Genomic DNA, 27071 nt, shown 5'->3' on the forward strand with positions numbered 1-27071 from the left:
TTCATAAGGATTTATCTGAAACACAGGCTACAGGTTGATTTTACATCCATTTATTCAGATTCACGTTTGAAAAAATATATATACACATACAGTTGAAGTCGAAAGTTTACATACACTCAGGTTGGAGTCATTAAAACTTGTTTTTCAATTGTTAATAAACTATAGTTTTGGCAAGTCTGTTAGGACATCTACTTTGTCATTTGTCCAACAATTGATTACAGACAGATTATTTCACTTATAATTCACTGAATCACAATTCCAGTGGGTCAGAAGTTTACATACAAAGTTGACTGTGCCTTTAAACAGCTTGGAGAATTCCAGAAAATTATGTCATGGCTTTAGAAGCTTCTGATACATCAATTGAGTCAATTGGAGGTGTACCTGTGGATGTATTGCAAGGCCTACCTTCAAACTCAGTGCCTCTGCTTGACATTGTGGGAAAATCAAAAGAAATCAACCAAGACCTGGTTCATCAAAAAATCCTTGGGAGCTATTTCCAAACGCCTGAAGGTACTATTTTCATCAGTACAAACAATAGTACGCACATAACACCATGGGTCCACTCAGCTGTCATACCGCTCACGAAGGAGACACGCTCTGTCTCCTAGAGATGAACGTACTTTGGTGTGAAAGGTGCAACTCAATCCCAGAACAACAGCAAAAGACCTTGTGAAGATGCGGGAGGAAACGGGTACAAAAGTATCTATTCACAGTAAAACGTGTCCTATATCAACATAACCTGAAAGGCCGCTCAGCAAGGAAGAAGCCACTGCTCCAAAACCATCATAAAAAAGCCAGACTACAGTTTGCAACTGCACATGGGGACAAAGATCATACTTTTTGGAGAAATGTCCTCTGGTCTGATGAAACAAAAATAGAACTGTTTGGCCATAATGACCATCGTTATGTTTGGAGGAAAAAGGGGGAGGCTTGCAAGCTGAAGAACACTATCCCAACCGTGAAGCACGGGGGTGGCAGCATCATGTTGTGGGGGTGCTTTGCTGCAGGAGGGACTGGTGCACTTCACAAAATAGATGGCATCATGAGGGATGAAAATGATGTGGATATATTGAAGCAACATCTCAAGACATCAGTCAGGAAGTTCAAGCTTGGTCACAAATGGGTCTTCCAAATGGACAATGACCGCAAGCATACTTCCAAAGTTGTGGCAAAATGGCTTAAGGACAACAAAGTCAAGGTATTGGAGTGGCCATCACAAAGCCCTGACCTCAAGCCTATAGACAATTTGCGGGCAGAACTGAAAAAGCATGTGCGAACAAGGAGGCCTACAAACCTGACTCAGATACACCAGCTCCTTCAGGAGGAATGGGTGAAAAATTCACCAAAGCTTGTGGAAGGCTACCTGAAATGTTTGACCCAAGTTAAACAATTTAAAGGCAATGCTACTGAATACTAATTGAGTGTATGTAAACTACTGACCCACTGGGAATGTGATGAAAAATAAAAGCTGAAAGTCATTGTCTACTATTATTCTGACATTTCACATTCTTAAAATAAAGTGGTGATCCTCACTGACCCAAGACGGGATTTTTAATAGGATTAAATGTCAAGAATGGTGAAAAACTGAGTTTAAATGTATTTGGCTAAAGTGTATGTAAACTGACTTCAACTGTGTGTGTGTGTATATATATATATATATATATATATAAATATATATATATATATATAAATATAAACGTCTTTCAAATGGCACCATATTCTCTATAGTGAACCACTTATGAGTTCTGGCTAGCAGTTGTGCACTAAATTAGAAATAGGGTGTTCTTTCAGATTTACCCAGTGTAACCGACTGCATTTGGTGTCTACCTTCGGACTGGCCTCGTCATACATACACACATATATGAAAGACATTTACAACTTTGTACAAGGACATACGTAATCCCAGAAGTGCTTGGCACAAATAAGAGGAAAGCTAATTACATATAGCTACGATGCTCAGTTTAGACATCAGTACACACACACTTGTGGGATGTGTGTGTGGAGGGAGGAGGGGTGGACTTCTGGGCCATGTTCAGTAAGCAAATGTTGCAGATAGAAATACTGAATTGTTTGTTGTACATATCTATCTTAACGTGCCCTGGGGTGTATGACACAGATTGTTGCAAAACGTTTTGCAACAAACCATTTATTCCAAACGGAAAAAGGGTTTCTATTGTAAAAATTCAGGTAGGTCCCTCCATGTTTAGATTTGGTTCTTAAATGTTTTCTGTTGCAAGACGTAAATAATATACTCCTGCTGAACATGCCCCTGGTCGAGTTTCCAGTAGACCACCTATTTTGTCAAGGTGGGTGACCAGAGGAAAAGTTTGTAAGGAGATGGTGGTGTGTCAAGCACTGGGAATGTTTACACTAGTAACCAGGGCTGTTAAAACCTCTGTGTTCGAGGTGGTGGTGGTGGTAGGGTTTATAAAGGGTGTTTACCTGGTACACAGGGCTGACAACTTTCTCTTGTTACTGGGTTAGAGGTTATAGCAGGTTGAGTTTTTGGGTATGGGTTTACGAAGGCTGCTTTTTAGCCTGGAAAACAGGGGTGTTGAATCCTTCTCTGTTCCTAGCGATCTCGATGGCAAAGAACTGGATCCTGGTGGCTGCAGGGACAATAAGGTCATTGTTAAATACGCTTGATAACTAAACATCCTGGTGAATATTCATTAAAAAAAGACAGAAGGCCCGCACACTTATGCTCCTAATTAGTGACAACATTTCTTCTGTAATAGTGACTGACAATACCAAATATGGTGTTTTCCTCTGTGTAGTCCTTCACACAGTCAAGTCGTAGCAGAGTCCCGTAGTTAAAGTCCTCCACCACTCCATCAAACTGGTTACAGAATGGACGCCACTTCTATTGATGCCAATACAGAGATGAGGTTAGTTTCTCTCACATACACACCCACTCACTCTTCCTCTGTCCCTCTTTGTATCTCTGACTCCTGTAACACACATTGTCCTCTACCTCTTTGGCCTCTGCCGTTTTGAGCATGTCTGGGTCCAAGTTCTTAATGTTGAGGTCTGAGAAGGATGCTTTGAAGGATGTATAGATCCGGTCATCCACCGTGGTCAACTTCAGATTAATGGGGTTTACCGACGAGATCAGCTACAGTACACACACATTATTAGCTAGAGGGGAGAGGACTAGATCAGCTACAGTACACACACATTATTAGCTAGAGGGGAGAGGACTAGATGAGCTACAGTACACACACATTATTAGCTAGAGGGGAGAGGACTAGATCAGCTACAGTACATACACATTATTAGCTAGAGGGGAGAGGACTAGATCAGCTACAGTACATACACATTATTAGCTAGAGGGGAGAGGACTAGATCAGCTACAGTACACACACATTATTAGCTAGAGGGGAGAGGACTAGATCAGCTACAGTACATACACATTATTAGCTAGAGGGGAGAGGACTAGATCAGTGCAATGTGGCTGCTAGTATTCATAATATGCTCCAACTGGTGCAGGTACTTGTGAGTAAGAGAGACTCACATTGAAGTAGATTTCTGCGTGATTGTAAGCCTTCATTGCCCACATCACTTCCAGTTGAGGCTAAGACACATGCACCCACACACAGGTTAGCTAACTGACACTACAATTATACTGTGTTGAATGTGTCAGAGGATGGAAAACCTCAATAGACCGTGTGTTGGCAACTCACATCGTTCCCATAAGCCTCAGCTGGTAGAGACAGCGCCTGTGCGGCTGCTGTAGCTCCCTCAACACCCTGAATGACATGATATAACAGAATCATTATCATTACAGTATTACAATTGCTCCTTTACACTAGCTTTGGGACACAACACAGGAGTCTGTATTGGTTGGAGTCCCTGAGATGTGAATCGTTCTGGTGGGTGGCAATGAAAAATAACCCAACCAAAATACACCAAAAAATAATTTCCTGTCAACGAAAGCATACAATCTCTAGGAACTCGATTTACCAGACGTAAAGTCAAATGTGACCCTCCAATATTAAATAAAGGTCTGAATCCAACTTTTGTCCGAACTACACCAAGTGTGTGGTTTAATGCCAGCCCGCTGTCTAACAGGAATAAACGTTTGATTCAGACATTTATTTGATAGCGAGGGACACATTTCACTTTACATCTGGTAAATCGAGTTCCTAGAGATTATATGCGTTTGTTAACAGGCATTTACTTTTTGGTGTAAGTGGCTATATTTTGGTAGGGTTATTTTCCATCGCCACCCACCAGAACGATTCACAACTCAGGGAGTACAACCAATACAGACTCCTGTCATTATACCCATAAAACTTGGCAGTCAAACAAGGAAATGGTTCTAATTGTTTTTCTATTATTCATTTTTCCTAGAGGATTTTAGCGTGTTTCGTGTTAGGCTTACCCTAGCGTGATGTTTTGTTAAAACTGTAAATTGTTCTAGGTAGGACAATATAGTCGCCTGTATTTGACATGCTAATTATCTGCTAATATGGCTGTTATAAAGAACGACAAATGCCATGACCTGGATGAGACTGCAGAGTCGAGGCAGAGGTTAGAATCTCTGGATTAACCATATAATGTTAGCTAAATGTAGTAATTAGATGTGCATTATTTCTTAAAATTGATAATCCTGTAAACAGTCTAGTGCAAGTTTTAATGTGACAATACCTGTTAGCAAAGGTGTCCGCTAGAGATGATATGTAAGAGTTTGCAGAAATGTGTAGTTTTGCATGGTCTACTTTGATGCTAATTAGCGTTTTCGAATAAGAGTAAATAGAGCCATATATATGTGTGTGTGTATCACCTTGTCCGAGAGATATACATGGTTATCAAAACGTCACGCAAGGGTAAGCCTACACAAAACACATCCCTTATTTTAGGTGTTCTCTATGGGAAAAATGAATGGCGGAAAAACGATTGAAACCATTTCCCTGTTTGACCACTAGGTTGTATGGGTATGATTACACCGCCACTCTATATTGTGGTAGGTATTTTCCATCGCCACGGACCAGAACGATACACAACTCGGGTAGTCCTACCAATACAGACTGCTGATGTTGTGTCCCAAAGCTACTTCACAGTTCACATCTTAAATAATACGACGAAATATTGGCATTATCAATTCAATATTACTGTTATTGCTGAAGTCTAATAATGGTATTAAAACATGTTCAATTCAATCAATGTTGTTCCCGTTTAGGAAGAGGCATTACTACAAATACAAATGCAGCATATACTTTAAGAATTCATATACAGCTACAATCTACCGGTATATTACATGTACATTAAATTCAAATACAGTTATTCAACCGTATGGATTCTCACCAGAGAAGCAAGTCCATTTCCCGACGCCATAGCTGTAAACCCCTGACCCGATTACGTCATATCGTTCTGCTTGAAGGGCCCACGCCTTTTGTCTCCTTTCCTACATCTGCTGTGACATCTGGGACTGGTTAAAGCTAAATTCTGGTATTCATTGTTCACCATGTTGCTTCTTATCCACTTGTTGTCAGATAGGCTAGGAGAGGGAAGGAGCTGAGGAGTGTAAAAGAGAGGAGGAGACGAGAGAGAAGAGAGGACGCACTCACACCCTCCCATCAGTCTCCTCGATATCTAGGAGCGCACTTAAATTGACAGGCTCCCGCCCATGGCACAGGACTGATGGGATTTCGGAATGCTCGATCTGTTCGCGTCACTAGCTGGAGTGTTATTTCGTTGATGACGGCGGATTGATTGGCAGGTAAGATTAGATCATTTGATTCCATTGTATTATTAGTTACGTTCATAAAGACATTACACTTGACTAAGGACTGTTGTAGTCTAGGTCGTCTGGTATGGTCGTCTGGGAAGGGTTAATAATAAACTATATCCTTTTGTCATGGGGTCTATTCAGCACCTTTCATGTAAACAATTCAAGATATTGTCTTCCAGACTGCCTCTCATTCCCCGTCGTGCGAATTTATCGACGAAAGGCCGCATGACGTGCTTATTATAAGCCTACTGGATAGGGAGGATATAATATGATAGGCCATTACAGTATGTGATGTAGTACTAATAGTCTATAGCCGATATGAGCTTTTGTTCATCTGTTGCGTCGATGTTTATCTATTATGAGGCTATATTGTAAAAAAATGTTTTTTTTATCATAACAATAAGGCAAATATGACTCCATGAAAGCCACACCAGTAACCGTTAGCCAGACAAGCCAAGGTGCATAGGCCATCAGGCTATTCTGTCAAAAGCCAGATCGGCTGCACCATTATTTTGGTGTGTGGGCTGATCAGAAATTGACACACACACATTTTTTTATATTCAGTACTCATTCTAGGATTTTTCTTTATTTGTACTATTTTCTACATTGTAGAATAATAGTGAAGCCATCAAAACTACGAAATAACAAATATGGAATCATGTAGCAACCAAAAAAGTGTTAAACAAATCAAAATATATTTTATACTTGAGATTCTTAAAAGTAGCCACTCTTTGCCTTGATGACAGCTTTGCCCACCCTTGACAGTCTCAACCAGCTTCATGAGGTAGGCACCTGGAATGCATTTCAATTAACAGGTGTGCGTTGTTAATTGGTGCTATTTCTTTCCTTAATGCGTTTGAGCCAATCAGTTGTGATGTGACAAGGTAGGGGTGGTAAACAGAAGATAGATCTATTTGATAAAAGACCAAGTCCATATTATGGCAAGAACAGCTCAAATAAGAGAAGACAGTCATTACTTTAAGACATAAAGGTCAGCCAATGCAGAACTCGGAAAGTTTCATCAAGTGCATTCGCAAAAACCAAAAAGCGCTATGATGAAACTGGCTCTCATGAGGACCGCCACAGGAAAGGAAAGACCCAGAGTTATATCTGATGCAGATAATAAGTTAATTAGAGTTACCAGCCTCAGAAATTGCAGCCCAAATAAATGCTTCACAGAGTTCAAGTAACAGACACATCTCAACATCTACTGTTCAGATGAGACTGCGTGCATCAGGCCTTCATGGTCAAATTGCTGCAAAGAAACCCCACCAAAGGACACCAATAAGATGAAGAGACTTGCTTGCGCCAAGAAACGCAAGCAATGGACATTAGACTGGTGGAAATCTATCCTTTGGTCTGATGAGTTCAAATTTTAGATTTTTGGTTCTAACCGCCGTGTCTTTGTGAGACGCAGAGTAGGTGAGGGGATGATCTCCGCATGTGTACTATCTCAGGACTCATGTCAAATCTTTTTACTTTCCTGAGAGGGAATAGGCTTTATCGTGCCCTCTTCACGACTGTCTTGGTGTGTTTGGACCATTCTAGTTTGTTGTTGATGTGGACACCAAGGAACTTGAAGCTCTCATCCTGCTCCACTACAGCCCCGTCGATGAGAATGGGGGCGTGCTCTGTGCTCCTTTTCCTGTAGTCCACAATCATGTCCTTAGTCTTGGTTACGTTGAGGGATAGGTTGTTATTCTGGCACCACCCGGCCAGGTCTCTGAACCTCTCCCTATAGGCTGTCTCATCATTGTCGGTGATCAGGCCTACCACTGTTGTGTCGTCTGCAAACTTAATGATAGTGTTGGAGTCGTTCCTGGCCATGCAGTCGTGGGTGAACAGAGAGTACAGGAGGGGACTCAGCACGCACCCCTGAGGAGCTCCAGTGTTGAGGATCAGCGTGGCAGATGTGTTGTTACCTGCCCTCACTACCTGGGGCCGGCCCGTCAGGAAGTCCAGGATTCAGTTGCAGAGGGAGGTGTTTAGTCCCAGGTTCCTTAGCTTAGTGATGAGCTTTGAGGTTACTATTGTGTTGAATGCTGAGCTGTAGTCAATGAATAGCATTCTCACATAAGTGTTCCTTTTGTCCAGGTGGGAAAGGGCAGTGTGGAGTGCAATAGAGATTGCATCATCTGTGGATCTGTTTGGGCGGTATGCAAATTGGAGTGGGTCTAGGGTTTCTGGGTTAATAGTGTTGATGTGAGCCATGACCAACCTTTCAAAGCACTTCATGGCTACGGATGTGAGTCCTACAGGTCTGTAGTCATTTAGGCAGGTTGTCTTTGTGTTCCACATAATCTGCCATGTTTCACCACCCCAACAGGGCAGAAAACACACACACACACACTCACACCCTGCGCTCTCACGGCCACTGCAACTGGGCCTTTTGCCCTCTCATCACAGTTTTAGCAGGGAACCAATCCCACCCAGAATTGATCCCCTAGGACTTACCCGTTGCAGGTTCCAGCCTGCGCTGGCTTACCTTCCGGGACTCACCCTATTCTTATAGTAGTCACATGAACTATCCCAACCAGAATTTACCCCATAGGACTTACCACACAGTTTACCTTCCGGGACTTACCCTATACTTATAGTACCAGCAGGAACTAACCTACTAGGGATTTACCCCCTAGGACTTACCCTACAGGTACTAGCCTGCTCGAGATTACCTTCCGGGACTTACCCTATACTTATAGTACTAGCAGGAACCAACCTACTAGGGATTTACCCCCTAGGACTTACCCCACAGGTACCAGCCTGTACGAGTTTACCTTCCGGTATTTACCATTTACCATAAAGCTACGACCGGTCCAACTGAATTAAACTCGGGCTCTCCAGGCCATATCCTACAATGTTCAGCCTACGATTCTCATCTCCCCAAGATGTCAAAATGAGTAGAAACAGATATAGGAACTAGCCTACCTTGTTTGTTGCCAGCTCTGCTCCATTGATCTGGACTCTTTGGTTTGACTACAAATCATGGTGAATCCTGCCAACAACGCCAACTGTTAGGTTCTTATTTTTCAGAGTAAATAACTCACGGACACTAGAGAAGCTTTTTTAAATTTAAATTTTAAATTTTTACCCCTTTTTCTCCCCAATTTCGTGGTGTCCAGTTGTTGTTGTAGCTACTATCTTGTCTCATCGCTACAACTCCCGTACGGGCTCGGGAGAGACGAAGGTTGAAAGTCATGCGTCCTCCGATACACAACCCAACCTAGCCACATTGCTTCTTAACACAGCGCCAATCCAACCCGGAAGCCAGCTGCACCAATGTGTCGGAGGAAACACTGTGCACCTGGAAACCTTGGTTAGCGCGCACTGCACTCGGCCCGCCACAGGAGTCGCTGGTGCGCGATGAGACAAGGACATCCCTACCGACCAAGCCCTCCCTAACCCGGACGACGCTAGGCCAATTGTGCGTCGCCTCATGGACCTCTCGGTTGCGGCCGGTTACGACAGAGCGCGAACCCAGAGTCTCTGATGGCACAGCTGGCGCTGCAGTACAGCGCCCTTAGCCACTGCGCCACCCGGGAGGCCGACACTAGAGAAGCTTAACCAAGTTTAATTATTCCCAAAGGGTCGACACAGCTGTATTCAGACAAAAAACATTACTCACCATCACAAGTATGTATACCCCACTTGGGACACTCCTCCTTCTCTCCAATCCTTACATCTTATGGTTCCACAGGAAGAGGGTAATAAGGTAATAAACCCCTATTACTCCCTTCAGCGGATCTGACCTGACCTGACCTCAACCCTTTCTTCGCCTAATCCATAGATGTCCATCCGCTCCCCTATAGCAATCCTGTGATCTCCGCCCGTCCACCCATCACATTCCAAAGCCATCTGTCTTTCTACAGAAAACCATTAACTTCTGACATAAAACCTTTTTCTTTTTCACTCCTTATATTCTATGCTTCTGATCTATAATTTATTTAATATCTCAATGTTCAAAGTTTATCTTGAAACCAACAGTATCAAAAATGTGGAAAAAGTCCAGGGGTCTGAATACTTTCCGAGTGCACTGTACACACACACACACACACACACACACACACACACACACACACACACACACACACACACACACACACACACACACACACACACACACACACACACACACACACACACACACACACACACTAACTACCTTACAGACACTAATCACCACACACACACACTAACTACACACACACACACATACTAACCACCACCTACCCACACTAACCACCATACACGCACGCACGCACACACACACTCACCACCACACACACGCACACACACTCACCACCATACACACACACACTCACTACCACACACACACACACTCACCACCACACACTCACACCACACACACACACACACACACACACACACACACACACACACACACACACACACACACACACACACACACACACACACACACACTAACCACCACCACCACACACACACACACACACACACACATACCCACTGACCAACACACACTAACCACCACACGCACTAACCACCATACACCCACCCACCACTTATGCTGCTGCCATACTGTTTACTACTACTATTATTATTATTATTATTATTTATCCTGCTACCAGTCACTTTCTCCAAATCCCAGCCTACATCTACATACAGTGCCTTGCGAAAGTATTCGGCCCCCTTGAACTTTGCGACCTTTTGCCACATTTCAGGCTTCAAACATAAAGATATAAAACTGTATTTTTTTGTGAAGAATCAACAACAAGTGGGACACAATCATGAAGTGGAATGACATTTATTGGATATTTCAAACTTTTTTAACAAATCAAAAACTGAAAAATTGGGCGTGCAAAATTATTCAGCCCCTTTACTTTCAGTGCAGCAAACTCTCTCCAGAAGTTCAGTGAGGATCTCTGAATGATCCAATGTTGACCTAAATGACTAATGATGATAAATACAATCCACCTGTGTGTAATCAAGTCTCCGTATAAATGCACCTGCACTGTGATAGTCTCAGAGGTCCGTTAAAAGCGCAGAGAGCATCATGAAGAACAAGGAACACACCAGGTAGGTCCGAGATACTGTTGTGAAGAAGTTTAAAGCCGGATTTGGATACAAAAAGATTTCCCAAGCTTTAAACATCCCAAGGAGCACTGTGCAAGCGATAATATTGAAATGGAAGGAGTATCAGACCACTGCAAATCTACCAAGACCTGGCCGTCCCTCTAAACTTTCAGCTCATACAAGGAGAAGACTGATCAGAGATGCAGCCAAGAGGCCCATGATCACTCTGGATGAACTGCAGAGATCTACAGCTGAGGTGGGAGACTCTGTCCATAGGACAACAATCAGTCGTATATTGCACAAATCTGACCCTTATGGAAGAGTGGCAAGAAGAAAGCCATTTCTTAAAGATACCTATAAAAAAGTGTCGTTTAAAGTTTGCCACAAGCCACCTGGGAGACACACCAAACATGTGGAAGAAGGTGCTCTGGTCAGATGAAACCAAAATTTAACTTTTTGGCAACAATGCAAAACATTATGTTTGGCGTAAAAGCAACACAGCTCATCACCCTGACCACACCATCCCCACTGTCAAACATGGTGGTGGCAGCATCATGGTTTGGGCCTGCTTTTCTTCAGCAGGGACAGGGAAGATGGTTAAAATTGATGGGAAGATGGATGGAGCCAAATACCGGACCATTCTGGAAGAAAACCTGATGGAGTCTGCAAAAGACCTGAGACTGGGACGGAGATGTCTTCCAACAAGACAATGATCCAAAACATAAAGCAAAATCTCCAATGGAATTGTTCAAAAATAAACATATCCAGGTGTTAGAATGGTCAAGTCAAAGTCCAGACCTGAATCCAATCGAGAATCTGTGGAAAGAACTGAAAACTGCTGTTCACAAATGCTCTCCATCCAACCTCACTGAGCTCGAGCTGTTTTGCAAGGAGGAATGGGAAAAAATGTCAGTCTCTCGATGTGCAAAACTGATAGAGACATACCCCAAGCGACTTACAGCTGTAATCGCAGCAAAAGGTGGCGCTACAAAGTATTAACTTAAGGGGGCTGAATAATTTTGCACGCCCAATTTTTCAGTTTTTGATTTGTTAAAAAAGTTTGAAATATCCAATGAATGTCGTTCCACTTCATGATTGTGTCCCACTTGTTGTTGATTCTTCACAAAAAAATACAATTTTATAACTTTATGTTTGAAGCCTGAAATGTGGCAAAAGGTCGCAAAGTTCAAGGGGGCCGAATACATTCGCAAGGCACTGTATCTACCTCAAATACTCCAGTATTTCTGCACACTGTAAATTAATCCTGTATATAGCTTCCTCTATTATTTTTCATTTCTTGTGTTTTTAAATTCCTTTATTTTCTTATTAGTTATAATTATTTTTATATTGAATACTGCACTGTTAGTCAGGGCTTGCTAGTTAAGCATTTCACTGTACTTGTGCATGTGACAAATAACATTTGAACAGAATTCTATAGGTATAAGCAAGGTGGAGCTATTAGCCTTCTATTACACTCTAGACTAGACCCCATCTATATTTTACTCTAGCGTCTGTGGCCTGTCTGCTACCGATAGATCACCTAACCCAGGAATTTCTTTCAGAGAAACAGATCCCAGTAGATCAATATGAATCTACTCACACTGCTGGCAGAGAGCTCAGAGCTGCCACACGCTGCTGGTGTGTCTTAGAACGGTCGAAAGGAGGGACTGGGTGCGAAAGACGGACACAGAGAAAGAGAGAAGGCCTCTCCAAGGGGATGTTCCCTAGTGGGGGGACTGTAACCGTGGTGATGGCTGGCTGGGCGTCAGCCTGACAGGCTGGACTGATAAACAATTCAGTTAGAGAGAAAAAAGAGATGGGGAGGAGGCAGGAGAGGGGAGGAAGGTCGGCGCCTGGGAGGGCTACTGAATCATTATGGAATGGACTGGTTTACGAAATCTGGCAAACGAGTGCACTTTAGGGAGAAGGTGGGGAGAAGCAACCTAGCCAGGGGGAGGAGGAAGAGGGGGGAGGGAGGAAGAGAGAAGAAAGGGAGGAAGTGGGAAGAGGGAGCAAGGAGGGGGAGGGAGGAGAGGAAGAAGAGGGAGGATGAAGTGGGCGGGGGGAGGAAGAAGAGGGAGTTAGGAGGAAGAAGGTAGAGGGAGAAGGGAGGGGACAGGAAGAAGAGAGAGGGAGGGGAGAGGAAGGAGGGGGAGGAAGAGGAGAGGAAGAAGAGGGAGGAGGGAGAGAGGAAGAATGGGGAGATGGAGGAAGGAGGGGAGAGGAAGGAAGGGGGAGAGGAGAGGAAGTGGGAGAGGAAGAAGGAGGAGCGGGAGAGGGGGGAAGTGAAGAGGGAGGAGGAAGAAGAGGGAGAGGAGAGGGAGGGTAGAGGAGAGGAAGAGGAGGAGGGAAGAGGAAGAAGGAGGGAGGAGGGTAGAGGGAGAAGGGGAGAGGGAGAAGAGGGGGAAGGATGGGAGGGAGAGGAAGGAAGAGGAGAGAGAGAGGAAGGGGGAGAGGAAGGGAGAGGAAGCGGGGAGTGGAAGAAGGGTGAGAGGGGAGAGGAGGAGGAGGGGAGGAAGTGAAGAGGGAGGAGGGAGAAGGGAGAGGAAGAAAGTGAGGAGGGGGGAGGCAGAAGAGTGAGGTTGGAGGGAGGGAGGGAGGGAGGAAGAGAGGAAGCGGGGAGAGGAAGAAGGGTGAGGGGGAGAGGAGGAGGAGAGGAAGTGAAGAAGGGGGAGGAGGGGAGGAAGTGAAGAGGGAGAGGGGAAAGGGAGGAGGGAGAGGAGGAGGAGGGGGAAGGAAGAGGAGAGAGAGAGGGAGGGGGAGGCAGAAGAGGGAGGAAGAGAGGTAGGAGAGTGAGAGAGAGGGAGGGGGAGAGGGAAAAGAGGGTGGGGAGAGGATGAGTGGGGGTGGGAGAAGGAAGAAGAGCGAGGAGGAGGAGGGAGGGTGGAGGCAGAAGAGAGAGGGAGGGAGAAATAGAGGGAGGAGAGAGGAAGGGAGGAAGCGAGGGAAGGGGAGGGAGGGAGGAAGAGAGGAAGCGGGGAGAGGAAGAGGGGAGAGGGGAGGAAGTTAAGGGGGAGAGGAAGAAAGGGAGGAGGGGGAAAGGGAGGAGGATGGGGGAGGTTGGAGGGAGAGAGGAAGCGGGGAGAGACAGAAGGGGGAGAGGCGGAAGTGAAGAGGGAGAGGGGAAAGGGAGGAGGGGGAAGGAGGAAGAGTGAGAGGAAGGGGGATGGAGAGGAAGGAGGAGGGGGAAGGAAGAGGAGAGGAGGAGGAGGAGGGAGGGGGGAGGGGGAGGCAGAAGAGGGAGGAAGAGAGGGAGGGGGGGAGGAAAAAGAGGGTGGGGGAGGAAGAGAGGGGGAGAGTGGAGGAAGAAGAGCGAGGAGGAGAAGGGGGGGGGGCAGAAGAGAGAGGTTGAAGAGAGAGGCAGGGAGGAGAGAGAGGGGGAGAGGAGGGTGGGGAGAGGAAGAGAGAAGAGGGAGGAAGGAGAAGAGGAAAAAGAGGGTGGGAAGAGGGAGAGGGAGGAGAGGAGGGGGGAGAGGGAGGGTGGAAGATAGGGAGGGGGAGAGGAAAAAGAGAGGGAGGGAGAAGAGGAAAAAGAGGGGGAGGGAGAAGGGGAAGAAGAGGGGGGAGGGAGAAGAGGAAAAGGAGGGTGGGGAGAGGAGGAGGGAGAAGGAGGAGAGGAGGGAGGAGAGGAGAGGGAGGCAGGGGAGAGGAAAAAGAGGGGGAGGGAGAAGGAGGAGAGGAGGGGGGAGAGGGAGGGAGGGAGGAAGATAGGAAGGGGGAGAGGAGAAAGAGAGGGAGGGAGAGAGGAAAAAGAGGGGGAGGGAGAAGAGGAAAAAGAGGGGAGGGAGAAGAGGAAGAAGAGGGGGGAGGGAAGAAGAGGGAGGAAAAAGAGGGGAGGGAGAAGAGGAAGAAGAGGGGGGAGGGAGAAGAGGAAAAGGAGGGTGGGGAGAGGAGGGAGAAGGAGGAGAGGAGGGGGGAGTGGGAGGGAGGGGAGAGGAAAAAGAGGGGGAGGGAGAAGAGGAAGAAGAGGGGGGAGGAAGAAGAGGGGAGAGGGAGGAGGGAAGAAGAGGGAGGAAGATGAGGGAGGGAGGGAGGGAGGGGGAGGTAGAAGAAAGAGGCAGGAGAGGAAGAGGGGAAGGAAGAAAAGGGAGGGAGAGGAGGGGAGGGGAGGAAGAAGAGGGAGGGGAAAATGAGTCAGAGAGAGGAAGAGGGTGGAGGAGAGGAAAAAGAGGGACGAGGGAGAAGAAGGAAGTGAGGGAGGCCTCTGACTTCATGGGGACTCCTTTAACCCTCCTCTATTCTCTCTCCCTTTCTTTAAAACCCTAATGATAGTCTTAACTCTCACTTGTTTAAAGACTTTATTTTCATGTTGTGATTTATTAGGATCCCCATTAGGGTGACTATTGAAGCTGTTTTTATATTATTATTTGTTGTACTTTTTCCCAGTTTTCCAATTGGTAGTTTGACTTGTCCCATCGCTGCAACACCCGCATGGACTCGGGAGGGATCGAAGGTCGAGAGCCATGCGTCCTCCGAAACACCACCATCCCCAAACCGCACTGCACCAATGTGTCAGAGGAAACACCATACAGCTGGCAACCAAAGTCAGTGTGCACTGTGCCCGGCCCGACACAAGGAGTCGCTAGTGCGCAATGGGACAAGGCCATCCCTGCCAGCCAAACCCTCCCCTAACCCAGATGATGCTGGTCCAATTGTGCGCTAGCTCATGGGTCTCCCGGTCGCGGCCAGCTGCGGCACAGCCTGGGATCGAACCCGGGTCTGTCGTGATGCAGTGCCTTAGACCACTGCGCCACTTGGGAGGCCCTGAAGGCAGTGTTTTTGTGCTGTGTGACATGAGCTCGGTTTCCATCCAGTTGGCTACAAATTTTCATGCAAATATTTTTAACTCCACAAAGAAAATCTGCGCATTTTCCCACCAGTTTCCACCAAACTGACTTGTTGCGGAGACCAATCAGTGCGTGATGACGTAGTGCACACAAAATGTTCTTTATCGCTTAAGTTTTCATGTACCGAATAAAAATCTTGTTTCCATCACATTTTCAACTATACCGGTAGTTTTGTCACAAAAGCTGTTGTGTTAAATAGCAAATGTGCCTTATCTAGCCAACAGCTCACAGATACAGTGTGGGTAGGCTAGTCTTCATCATAAGATTATTATGGATGAGAGTGAGAATATATTTATTTGTCAAATGGCAGCCAAGCATCGATCATGTCACTAGAGTAAGACCCTCAATATTTATTGGAAAGGAGCATCAAGCTCATCACCTTGCACTTTCACCACCCTGTGAAGTTCATAAATTATTTCATCTGTAGCCTCATAAACCGCATGGTTTCCTGAGTTGTAGTGAGAGGACCACACACCATATCATTGCGTAACTCCAAGTTTACTTGGATATGATGGTTTTTATATCAATATTTAATAGTAATATTTAATATTTATCAATATTATATACAATTTCCATCGCCATGTCTCGCATAATTAATTTTATAGACACAAAAAAATCCCACCGTGTTGAACGAACAAATTATCTTTCGGCATTTATAAAAAAGTTTCCTTCACAGCTATCCTGATTTCTTTTTAATCTGTAACTTTACTCTCATAAAAACTGTGGATGGAAACGTGGTTATTGTGAGTTGGTTAGTGTGAGTGTGATGTTGTGATGTTGTGAGGAGCATGTGGACACAGTTTAGTGGCAACAATATCCTCCGTCAGAAAGACAGGCTTTATGAACCTTGTTCCTTATCTACATCACTGTTCTACTTCTGAGTCGTTTCTCTCTCTCTCTCTCTCTCTGCCTCTCCCTCTCTCCCTCTCTTTCTCTGCCTCTCTCTCTCTCTCTCTGCCTCTCTCTCTCTTTCTCTGCCTCTCTCTCTCTCTGCCTCTCTGCCTCTCTCTCTGCCTCTCTCTCTCTCTGCCTCTCCTCTCTCTCTCTCTGCCTCTCTCTCTCTCTGCCTCTCTCTCTGCCTCTCTCTCTCTCTGCATCTCTGCCTCTCTCTCTGCCTCTCTGCCTCTCTCTCTCTCTGCCTCTCTCTCTGCCTCTCTCTCTCTCTGCCTCTCTGCCTCTCTGCCTCTCTGCCTCTGCCTCTCTCTCTGCCTCTGCCTCTCTCTGCCTCTTTCTCTCTCTCTGCCTCTCTCTCTGCCTCTCTCTCTGCCTCTCTCTCTCTGCCTCTCTGCCTCTCTCTCTCTCTCTGCCTCTCTCTCTCTCTCTCTGCCTCTCTCTCTGCCTCTCTCTCTCTCTGCATCTCTGCATCTCTGCCTCTCTCTCTGCCTCTCTGCCTCTCTCTCTCTCTGCCTCTCTCTCTCTCTGCCTCTCTGCCTCTCTCTGCCTCTCTCTCTCTCTGCCTCTGCCTCTCTGCCTCTGCCTCTCTCTCTCTCTGCCTCTGCCTCTCTCTGCCTCTCTCTCTCTGCCTCTCTCTCTCTCTCTGCCTCTCTGCCCCTCTCTCTCTCTGCCTCTCTCTGCCTCTCTGCCTCTCTCTCTCTGCCTCTGCCTCTCTGCCTCTCTGCCTCTCTCTGCCTCTCTCTCTCTGCCTCTGCCTCTCTGCCTCTCTGCCTCTCTCTCTCTCTGCCTCTGCCTCTCTGCCTCTCTCTCTGTCTCTGTCTCTGCCTCTCTCTGCCTCTGCCTCTGCCCCTCTCTGCCTCTCTCTGCCTCTGCCTCTCTCTGCCTCTCTTTCTCTCTGCCTCTCTCTCTCTCTGCCTCTGCCTCTCTGCCTCTCTCTCTCTCTGCCTCTCTCTGCCTCTCTGCCTCTCTCTCTCTCTGCCTCTCTGCCTCTCTGCATCTCTCTGCCTCTCTGCCTCTCTGGCTCTCTCTGCCTCTCTGCCCCTCTCTGCCTCTGCATCTCTGCATCTCTCTGCCTCTCTGCCTCTCTGCCTCTCTCTGCCTCTCTGCCTCTCTCTCTCTGCCTCTGCCTCTCTGCCTCTCTGCCTCTCTCTCTCTGCCTCTCTCTCTCTGCCTCTCTCTGCCTCTCTCTCTCTCTCTGCCTCTGCCTCTCTGCCTCTCTCTGCCTCTCTCTCTCTCTCTCTCTGCCTCTGCCTCTCTGCCTCTCTCTCTCTCTGCCTCTGCCTCTCTCTGCCTCTGCCTCTCTCTGCCTCTCTCTGCCTCTGCCTCTCTCTGCCTCTCTGTCTCTCTCTCTCTGCCTCTCTGCCTCTCTCTCTCTGCCTCTGCCTCTCTGCCTCTCTCTGCCTCTCTGCCTCTCTCTCTCTGCCTCTCTGCCTCTCTCTCTCTGCCTCTCTGCCTCTGCCTCTCTGCCTCTCTCTCTCTGCCTCTGCCTCTCTGCCTCTCTCTGCCTCTGCCTCTCTGCCTCTCTCTCTGCCTCTGCCTCTCTCTCTCTCTGCCTCTGCCTCTCTGCCTCTGCCTCTCTGCCTCTCTCTCTCTCTCTGCCTCTGCCTCTCTGCCTCTCTGCCTCTCTCTCTGCCTCTGCCTCTCTGCCTCTCTCTGCCTCTGCCTCTCTCTGCCTCTCTGTCTCTCTCTCTCTGCCTCTCTCTCTCTCTGCCTCTGCCTCTCTGCCTCTCTCTGCCTCTCTCTCTCTCTGCCTCTCTGCCTCTCTCTCTCTCTCTCTCTGCCTCTCTGCCTCTGCCTCTCTGCCTCTCTCTCTCTCTCTCTGCCTCTGCCTCTCTGCCTCTCTCTGCCTCTCTGCTTCTCTCTCTGCCTCTCTCTGCCATCTGGTTTCAGCCACAGGAAGGATTTCCACCATCATGCAGAAGGTAAAACACACAAACATACAGGGCCTTCAGAAAGTATTCACACCCCTTGACCTTTTCCACATTTTGTTGTGTTACCTGAAATTAAAATGGATGAAATTGAGATTTTGTGTCACTGGCCTACACACGATACCCCAATTTTTACAAGTGAATTAATAATGAAAAGCTGAAATGTCTTGAGTCAATAAGTATCCAACCACTTTGTTATGGAAAGTCTAAATACGTTCAGGAGTAAACATGTGAGAATAACATAATAAGTTGCATGGACTCACTCTGTGTGCAATAATAGTGTTTATCATGATTTTTGAATGACTACCTCATCTCTGTACCCCACGCATACACTTATCTGTAAGGTCCCTCAGTCGAGCAGTGAATATCAAACACAGATTCAACCACAAAGACCAGGGAGGTTTTCAAATTCCTCACAAATGAGGGCATCTATTGGTAGATGGGTAAACATTTTAAAAAGCAGACATTGAATATCCCTTTGAGCAAGGTGAAGTTATTAATTACACTTTGGATGGTGTATCAATACACCCAGTCACTACAAAGATACAGGCGTCCTTCCTAACTCAGTTGCCGGAGAGGAAGGCCAATGGTGACTTTAAAACAGAGTTTAATGTCTGTGAAAGGAGAAAACTGAGGATGGATCAACAACATTGTAGTTCCTCCACAATACCAACCCAATTGACAGAGTGAAAAGAAGAAAGCTTGTACAGAATAAAAATATTCCAAAACATGTAATACAGCAAAAAATACTGGGTACCACCCTCCATATTTTCAAGCATGGTGGTAGCTGCATCATGTTATGGTTATGCTTGTAATCATTAAGGACCGGGAGTTTTTCAGAAAAAAAAAGAAAGGCAATGGAGCTAAAGCACATGCAAAATCCTAGAGAGAAAATCAAGTGCACCTGTAAGCCTACCGCTAGCCAATCAGATAGCTCAGATTTGTATGTGGAGCATGCTTGCTTGTGATTCACCACAGACTGTGCTATTCTGTAGGTGGAGAGACCAGATCTCATGACCTACCAACCTCACCTCACCTACTCACCACTAGACGCAGTGCGTACGCCCCGTAGAGAGGTACACACACAATTCATGTTACAGTAAGTAACTCGTAAAGGCTGTTTAGGAAGAGAAGTGTGATGTGACTGCGTTCTCCTCTTCCATCCCCAGAGATCCCTCTCTCCTCCCTCCATCTCTCCTCCTCCCTCTCCTGAGGTAAGACACTTCTTCAGACCTCTCTCCTTTCCTGATCTCCCCTGTCTCCCCCTCCCTTTATTTCTCTGTGTTGCGCTGTGTAGGTGTTTCTCTTCATCCAGTTACCCAGCAGCACTAACTCTCTCCCTTTCTCTCCATATATTTCTCTCTCCTCTCTCTATTCTCTCTCTCAGCTGAAGGTGTGTAGGGAGGATGGAGGGTCTCCAGGAGGCTCCACAATGCAGCTCCGAAAGACATCCATTCCCCTACAGCAGCATTTCCACAGGCCAGGTACACACACATGCATGTATGCACACACAAACACACACACACGTGCACCAACAAACACACACACACATACTTTTCTAATTCTGTGTTTTATTTCAGATAATGGTGCCAACATCTACATGAAGCTGCCTAATTTTAAACAGGGTACTGTATATTTGTGCGTGTGTTTGGCTTTGAGATTTGTGTGTGTGTGTGTGTGTGTGTGTGTGTGTGTGTGTGTGTGTGTGTGTGTGTGTGTGTGTGTGTGTGTGTGTGCGTGTGTGTGTGTGTGTAATTCTTTCTCTCCCTGTCTGTAGAGGTCAGCAAGCAGAAGGTGATGGGCAGCATTATCCAGTCATCTAAGTTCCCAGCAGCTCAGAAACCAGACCCCAACCTGCCCTCAAAGATAGAGACAGAGTACTGGCCCTGTCCTCCCTCACTGGCTGCTATGGGTAAGATCCACGCACCTACATACATGTTTGTTTTACTATCCTTGTGGGGACCAGACAATTGATTCCTATTGAAAATCATATTTTTCCTAACTTCTTAACCTATACCTAACCCCAAACGCCTAACCCTATGGGATGAGTTTACCACCCCTGATGTCAATTGAAGATTTATACTAGTCGTTTCTCACACAGTTTTCAAGATTCTGCCCTCAATGCATAGTCTCCAATAAAGACACATCCTATTATGCTCCTCACCACCACAGATCTGCCAGGTGTGGTGGGGTGTGTGTTATCCCTGAGTAATACCTGTGTGATTCATTCAAACCAAGTACTGCTGCAAAACCTGTTGATAAAAGTTGTGTATTGCATTTAATGCTTTGAAGGTAGTGATTAGAAAGTTTTCCTGCAGATTTTGTCTGACCCCAGTAATGAGAGTATGGGCACGAACTGGAAAAATCACTGGAGCAGATAGCCACATCAAATCCCAGAAATACTCATAATAAACATTGATAAAAGATACAAGTGTTATTCACAGAATTAAAGATAGACTTCTCCTTAATGCAACCGCTGTGTCCGAATTTTTTTTTTTTACTTTACGGAAAAACCATAATCTGAGTACGGCGCTCAGAGACCAATCCAGCAAAAGAAATATTCGCCATGTTGGAGTCAACAGAAGTTAGAAATAACAATAGAAATATTCACTTACCTTTGATGATCTTCATCAGAATGCACTTCCATGAATCCCAGTTCGACAATAAATGACTGATTTGTTCCATAAAGTTCCATAAAGTCCATCATTTATGTTCAAATCGCCACTTGTTGTTAGCGTGTTCAGCCCAGTAATCCATTTTCATGAGGCGCGAGCACTACGTCCAGACAAAAACTCGAAAAGTTCCGCTATATGTCATAGAAACATGTCAAACGATGTATGGAATCAATCTTTAGGATGTTTTTAACATAAAACTTCAATATTGTTCCAATTCAGTAATGTTCCAACCGGAGAATTCCATTGCCTGTAGAAAAGCTCTGGAACGAGAGCTAACTCTGTCGGGACCGCGCGTCACGAGCCTGAGACACTCTGCCGGACCACTGACTCATTCAGCTCCCATTCCCCCCTCCTTTATAGCAAAAGCCTGAAACAAGTTTCTAAAGGTGGTTGACATCTCGTGGAAACCTTAGGAAGTGCAACTTCACCCCATAGACACTGTGCATTCGGTAGGCCAAGCTTTGAAAAACTAAAAACCTCAGATTTCCCACTTACTGGTTGGATTTTTCTCAGGTTTTCGCCTGCCATGTGAGCTCTGTTATACTCACAGACATCATTCAAACAGTTTTAGAAACTTCTGAGTGTTTTCTATCCAATACTACTAATAATATGCATATATTAGCATCTCGGACCGAGTAGGAGGCAGTTTACTCTAGGCATGCATTTTATCCAAAAGTGAAATTGCTGCCTCCTATCCCAAACAGGTTTTAATTGCTATATTGTAATTACTTCACCACCATGGCCTATTTATTACCTTACCTCATTTGCACTCACTGTATATAGACTTTTCTTCTTTCTACTGTATTATTGACTGTATGTTTGTTTATTTCATGTGTAACTTTGTGTTGTTGTATGTGTTGAACTGCTGTGCTTTAACTTGGCCAGGTTGCAGTTGTAAATGAGGACTTGTTCTCAACTAGCCTACCAGGTTTAATAAAGATGGAATAAAAAAATAAAAATAAAATATATATATATATATATATATATATATTTAAACAAATTGCCTGCATTTCTAATAATATATGCCATGAACTTTACAGTTTGTCGTAGGCCTATGATATTTTCATCCTTTGGAAGAAGCAGGCTTCCGGGCCATTTAGATGACCTCTTTCTGCACATTGTTTTTCCTATTTAGCTGTGAGTGATTGTCAGAGACGTGAAAGCAATTTACTGTATGTTAAAAAGTCATGTCCATATAAACTTATTTCTTGTAACAACCATCATACATTGTTCCTAAACTGTCATGGTCAAAACATATTGATACAACATTAGCTAAGATGGAGAGAAGTCTGTCCATAATAAAGCGCTGCTCTACCTTCTTAACAGCACCATCAACAAGGCAGGTCTTACAGGCCCTAGTTTTGTCGCACCTGGACTACTGTTCAGTCATGTTGTCAGGTGCCACAAAGAGGGACTTAGGAAAATGTCAAATGGCTCCGAACAGGACAGCATGGCTGACCCTTGGATATACATAGAGAGCTAACATTAATAATATGCATGTCAATCTCTCCCGGCTCAAAGTGGAGGAGAGATTGACTTCATCACTGCCTGTATTTGGAAAGGTTTTGACATGTTGAACGCACCGAGCTGTCTGTTTAAACGACTAGCACACAGCTCAGACACCCATGCATACCCCACAAGACATGCCACCAGAGGTCTCTTCACGGTCCCCAAGTTCAGAACAGACTATGGGAGGTGCCCGGACCCCAGGAAGAGTAGCAGATGCCTTGGCAGCAGCTAATGGGGATCCATAATAAATACAAATACATTGTAAATGTAAATGTCCATACATTGTCTTAACTCCTAACCCTAATTCTAGCCATAATTGTAAGCCTAAACGGTATGAAGGACGGTATGGAGTGTTGCAATGTCGTTTTTTGTCACAAAAGGGACAGAGCCTCGTAATACGCTCCGGCATGCAACGTACTTTTGTACTACCTGACAATTGAGAGACGCCTTATCATTCCTTTCGCAGCCGTTGTGGCAATGTTGTCGCTTGGTTCCTTGATCTTGATCTGATCTATAGGCTATTCATCAGCATAGTATTCATAGTCTATTCATCAGCATAGTATTCATAGTCTATTCATCAGCATAGTATTCATAGTCTATTCATCAGAATAGTATTCATAGTCTATTCATCAGAATAGTATTCATAGTCTATTCATCAGAATAGTATTCATAGTCTATTCATCAGCATAGTATTCATAGTCTATTCATCAGAATAGTATTCATAGTCTATTCATCAGCATAGTATTCATAGTCTATTCATCAGAGTAGTATTCATAGTCTATTCATCAGAATAGTATTCATAGTCTATTCATCAGAATAGTATTCATAGTCTATTCATCAGAATAGTATTCATAGTCTATTCATCAGAATAGTATTCATAGTCTATTCATCAGCATAGTATTCATAGTCTATTCATCAGCATAGTATTCATAGTCTATTCATCAGAATAGTATTCATAGTCTATTCATCAGAATAGTATTCATAGGCTATTCATCAGTGTAGTAGTAATCTCACCCCAAAAGGTATTTTGTATACAAGTAATAACCAGTGATTCCAGGCTAGTGTGAAATGGTAGAACCTGTTGTAGCCAGCTAGCTAGCCATGTGCTTGTTTTCTCTGTGACCAAAACATGATTTTCTATTTTTTGCTGATATCGGAATGAATACACAAGCAGCATATCAAACTGGGATAATGTTTTAGGTTACACCGGCATAAATTTGCAAACATTTATAAAAACCTGTTTTTGCTTTGTCATTATGGGGTATTGTGTGTAGATTGATGAGGGGAAAAAACTGTAATACATTTTAGAATAAGGCTGTAATGTAACAAAATGTGGAAAAAGTCAAGGGGTCTGAATACTTCCCGAAGGCACTGTATAAGTATATTTGCCAGGGCATATTTTTTAAAATTATAAATCTGATATATTTCACATGATACATTATACAGTGCCATGGTTAAACACTCATTTCACGCCACTTTGAAACCGAAGTTACTTTTTCGTAGCAGGTTAGGAGACCTTACAGAGCAGGTTAGTAGAATTAACATATCCGGTTAGGATAATTAACGTAGCAGGAATAGGAGACTGAGGTTAGGAAAAGGGTTAGGGTTAGCAAAAATGCTCTCCTAACCTGCTACGAAAATCCCTTTTTATCGAAGTGGCATGAAAAGAGTGTCCCAGCTAGCTTGCTGTGTTTTTAGCCAGGCTAATCTAGAGGCAAAATAAACGCACACATATTTAGGCGAGGTGCTGGCTAGCGGAGTAGAACACTTGAATAATTAAAAGAGAGCCACACACTCTAGGAGCTCAGATCAATCATTGAATAACCAAGGTTTCGACAGACAAGCTGTCTTCATCAGGGTATAGCCAGGCTGTCAGGTAGCTACTACGAGCAAGGGAAGGAGGCAACACTTCACAAAATGAAATGGCAGAAATAAAAAACTTTGCTATCGCCCCCTTATGAATGGGAGTGGGACTGGTGAGGATATCATGTTACCAAAAGATGTCTGCTGTTCCAAAATTCCCACTCCACGCACATGAACGGAGTGAAGCTTGTAGTAAGTAGCCTTAAGCCTCAAATAGCCTTTTTCCTTGTGGGGTCCAGCGAAATGTCCCCACAAATTTCCTTGCTTTACCATCCTTGTGAGGACGTCCGGTCCCTACAAGGATAGAAAAACCAAACACACACACACACACGTGATTGGATAGGTAGAAGTAGTGTGTGGTCTGACCTCTCCTGTTGTTGCCACAGAGATCGAGTGGAGGAAGAGGAAGGAGGAAGAGGAAGAGGGGAAGGATGAGTTTGAAGTCCTGACTAGTGATGCCAAGACACTACAGGAGCAGGAGCTCCACAAGGTAACTCTTGACATGGATTCCTTCTTCGTATTGAATTACATAAGTGCTTATACAGTATATTATCATAGGAAGTTTTACCGTCTTCACTAATCAATATTTATCGATTGATGGTGTGCATGGGTGTGTTTGTGTGTGTGGCGTGTGTGCCAGATCATGTCTAACCTGGGCAGGCTGATCCTGAAGGAGGAGAAGGAGGAGCAGGAGAAGGCTCTACTTGACATTGGCCGCAGGAAGACGCAGTCACTGCCAGACAGAACACATATGCACACAAGTAAGTTACAGTCCATCGTGTGTGTCTGTGTGTGTGTGCTAGAACCTGATTCTGATTGGTTGCTCTGATGTCTTCAGGTTTCTCCTTGAAGGTGTCCTCCAGCTCAGGTCTGACCAGGGTGAGTGTACAGTGTGTTTGCATGTGTTGCAGTAAGTGTGTGCGTGAGGATTTATATGTGTTACCTCTGTGCAGATGCAGTCTGCAGAGTTCACTACAGAGGGAAATCAAGGCAAAACAGGTAGGCTACATTTATCATGTATTACAAAAACAGTTGTAGTAGTGAAGTAGGACCTACACAATCAGTTTCACCAAATTACAATGTTGTGTCACTGGTCACATACAATATCCCATGTCGACCTCATCTCTGTACCCCACACATAATTATTTGTAAGGACCCTCAGTCAAACAGTGAATTCATAACAAAAATTCAACCACAAAGACCAGAGGTTTTCCAATGCCTCACAAAGAAGAGCACCTATGGTAAGAATTGAAAATGGCTGTCTAGCAATGATCAACAACCAACTTGACAGAGCATGAAGAATTTTATAAATTATAATTATTGATTGATTCACAAAATTTGTCATTATGGAGTATTGTGTGTAGATGGGTGAAAAAATAAATTTAATCCATTTTGAATTCAGGCTGAAACAACAAAATGCACATACAGTGCATTCGGAAAGTATTCTGACCCCTTGACTTTTTCCACATTTTGTTATGTTACAGCCTTATTCTAAAATTGATTAAATAAAATATGTTCCTAATCCAATCTATACACAATACCCCATAATGACAAAGTGAAAACAAGTTTTTAGAAAATGTTGCTAATTTATAAAAAATATAAAACCTTGTCTTATGTACGTAAGTATTCAAACCCTTTGCTATGAGACTTGAAATTGAGCTCAGGTGCATCCTGTTTCTATTGGTCATCCTTGATGTTTCCACAACTTGATTGGAGTCCACCTGTGGTAAATTCAATTGATTGGACATGATTTGGAAAGTCACACACCTGTTTATATAAGGTCCCACAGTTGAAAGTGCATGTCAGACCAAACCCCAAGCCATGAGGTCAAAGGAATTGTCCGTAGAAATCCAAGACAGGACTGTGTCGAGGCATAGATCTGGGGAAGGGTACCAAAACATTTATGCAGCATTGAAGCTCCCTAAGAACCCAGTGGCCTCCATCATTCTTAAATGGAAGATGTTTGGAACCACCAAGACTTTTCCTAGAGCTGGCAGCTCGGCCAAACTGAACAATCGGGGGAGAAGGGCCTTGGTCAGGGAGGTATCGAAGAACTCTTAATGGTCAATGACAGAGCTCCAGAGTTCCTCTGTGGAGATGGGAGAACCTTCCAGAAGGACAACCATCTCTGCAGTACTCCAACAATCAGACCTTTATGGTAGAGTGGCCAGACAGAAGCCACTTCTCAGTCAAATGCACATGAAAGCCTGCTTGGAGTTTGCCAAAAGTCACCCAAAAGAAATAAGATTATCTGGTCTGATGAAACGAAGATTGAACACTATGGCCTGAATGCAAAGTGTCACTGCTTTAGGAAACCTGGCACCATCTCTACGGTTAAGCGTGGTGGTGGCGTTTTTCAGAGGCGGGACTGGGAGCCTAGTCAGGATCAAGGAAAAGATGAACAGAGCAAAGTACAGAGAGATCCTTGATGAAAACCTGCTCCAGAGTGCTCAGGACCTCAGAATGGGGCAATGGTTCACCTTCCAACAAGACCATGACCCTAACCACACAGCCATGACAATGCAGGAGTGGCTTCGGGACCAGTCTCTGAATGTCCTTGAGTGGCCCA

The 27071-nt window shown here is 44.9% G+C and overlaps 2 protein-coding genes across 5 annotated transcripts; one reads left to right on the forward strand and one right to left on the reverse strand.

Moving 5' to 3' along the window:
• Positions 1–34: 34 nt before the first annotated feature.
• On the reverse strand, positions 35–5396 carry LOC135548264 (protein PBDC1-like). 2 transcript variants are annotated; one of them, XM_064977680.1, is made up of 6 exons: positions 5308–5396; positions 3684–3749; positions 3515–3574; positions 2975–3115; positions 2752–2863; positions 35–2609 (listed from the first exon to the last, which is right to left on the reverse strand). In XM_064977680.1, the coding sequence occupies exons 1-6, from the start codon at positions 5335–5337 to the stop codon at positions 2518–2520; spliced, it is 501 nt and encodes a 166-aa protein (XP_064833752.1). In that variant the 5' UTR covers positions 5338–5396; the 3' UTR covers positions 35–2517. The 2 variants fall into 2 exon arrangements, with proteins under 2 accessions (XP_064833752.1, XP_064833754.1); XM_064977682.1 differs by lacking the exon at positions 3515–3574.
• A 176-nt stretch (positions 5397–5572) lies between these two features.
• Positions 5573–27071, forward strand: LOC135548263 (dematin-like). Of its 3 annotated transcripts, XM_064977679.1 has the most exons (11): positions 5573–5722; positions 18418–18449; positions 19451–19531; positions 19625–19669; positions 19843–19939; positions 20036–20080; positions 20233–20367; positions 24889–24992; positions 25143–25263; positions 25341–25381; positions 25456–27071. In XM_064977679.1, the coding sequence occupies exons 2-11, from the start codon at positions 18441–18443 to the stop codon at positions 25549–25551; spliced, it is 774 nt and encodes a 257-aa protein (XP_064833751.1). In that variant the 5' UTR covers positions 5573–5722; positions 18418–18440; the 3' UTR covers positions 25552–27071. The 3 variants fall into 3 exon arrangements, with proteins under 3 accessions (XP_064833751.1, XP_064833749.1, XP_064833750.1); XM_064977677.1 differs by having other exon boundaries at positions 19843–20080; XM_064977678.1 differs by having other exon boundaries at positions 18424–18449; positions 19843–20080.

Source organism: Oncorhynchus masou, chromosome 11 (assembly GCF_036934945.1).
Source record: "Oncorhynchus masou masou isolate Uvic2021 chromosome 11, UVic_Omas_1.1, whole genome shotgun sequence".
In the NCBI taxonomy this organism is placed as follows: domain Eukaryota; kingdom Metazoa; phylum Chordata; class Actinopteri; order Salmoniformes; family Salmonidae; genus Oncorhynchus; species Oncorhynchus masou.

What these genes read in the sequence shown, in the direction of transcription:
- LOC135548264 (XM_064977680.1), bottom strand. Translation starts at nt 5,337, where the DNA reads ATGGCGTCGGGAAATGGACTTGCTTCTCTG. An exon ending in GAAATGGACTTGCTTCTCTG is followed by an intron (nt 3,750 to 5,307) that starts GTGAGAATCCAT and finishes CATGTCATTCAG; the next exon opens with GGTGTTGAGGGAGCTACAGC. An exon ending in ACGCAGAAATCTACTTCAAT is followed by an intron (nt 3,116 to 3,514) that starts GTGAGTCTCTCT and finishes TGTGTACTGTAG; the next exon opens with CTGATCTCGTCGGTAAACCC.
- LOC135548263 (XM_064977677.1), top strand. An exon ending in TGCGTACGCCCCGTAGAGAG is followed by an intron (nt 19,532 to 19,624) that starts GTACACACACAA and finishes TTCCATCCCCAG; the next exon opens with AGATCCCTCTCTCCTCCCTC. An exon ending in CTCCTCCTCCCTCTCCTGAG is followed by an intron (nt 19,670 to 19,842) that starts GTAAGACACTTC and finishes TCTCTCTCTCAG; the next exon opens with CTGAAGGTGTGTAGGGAGGA.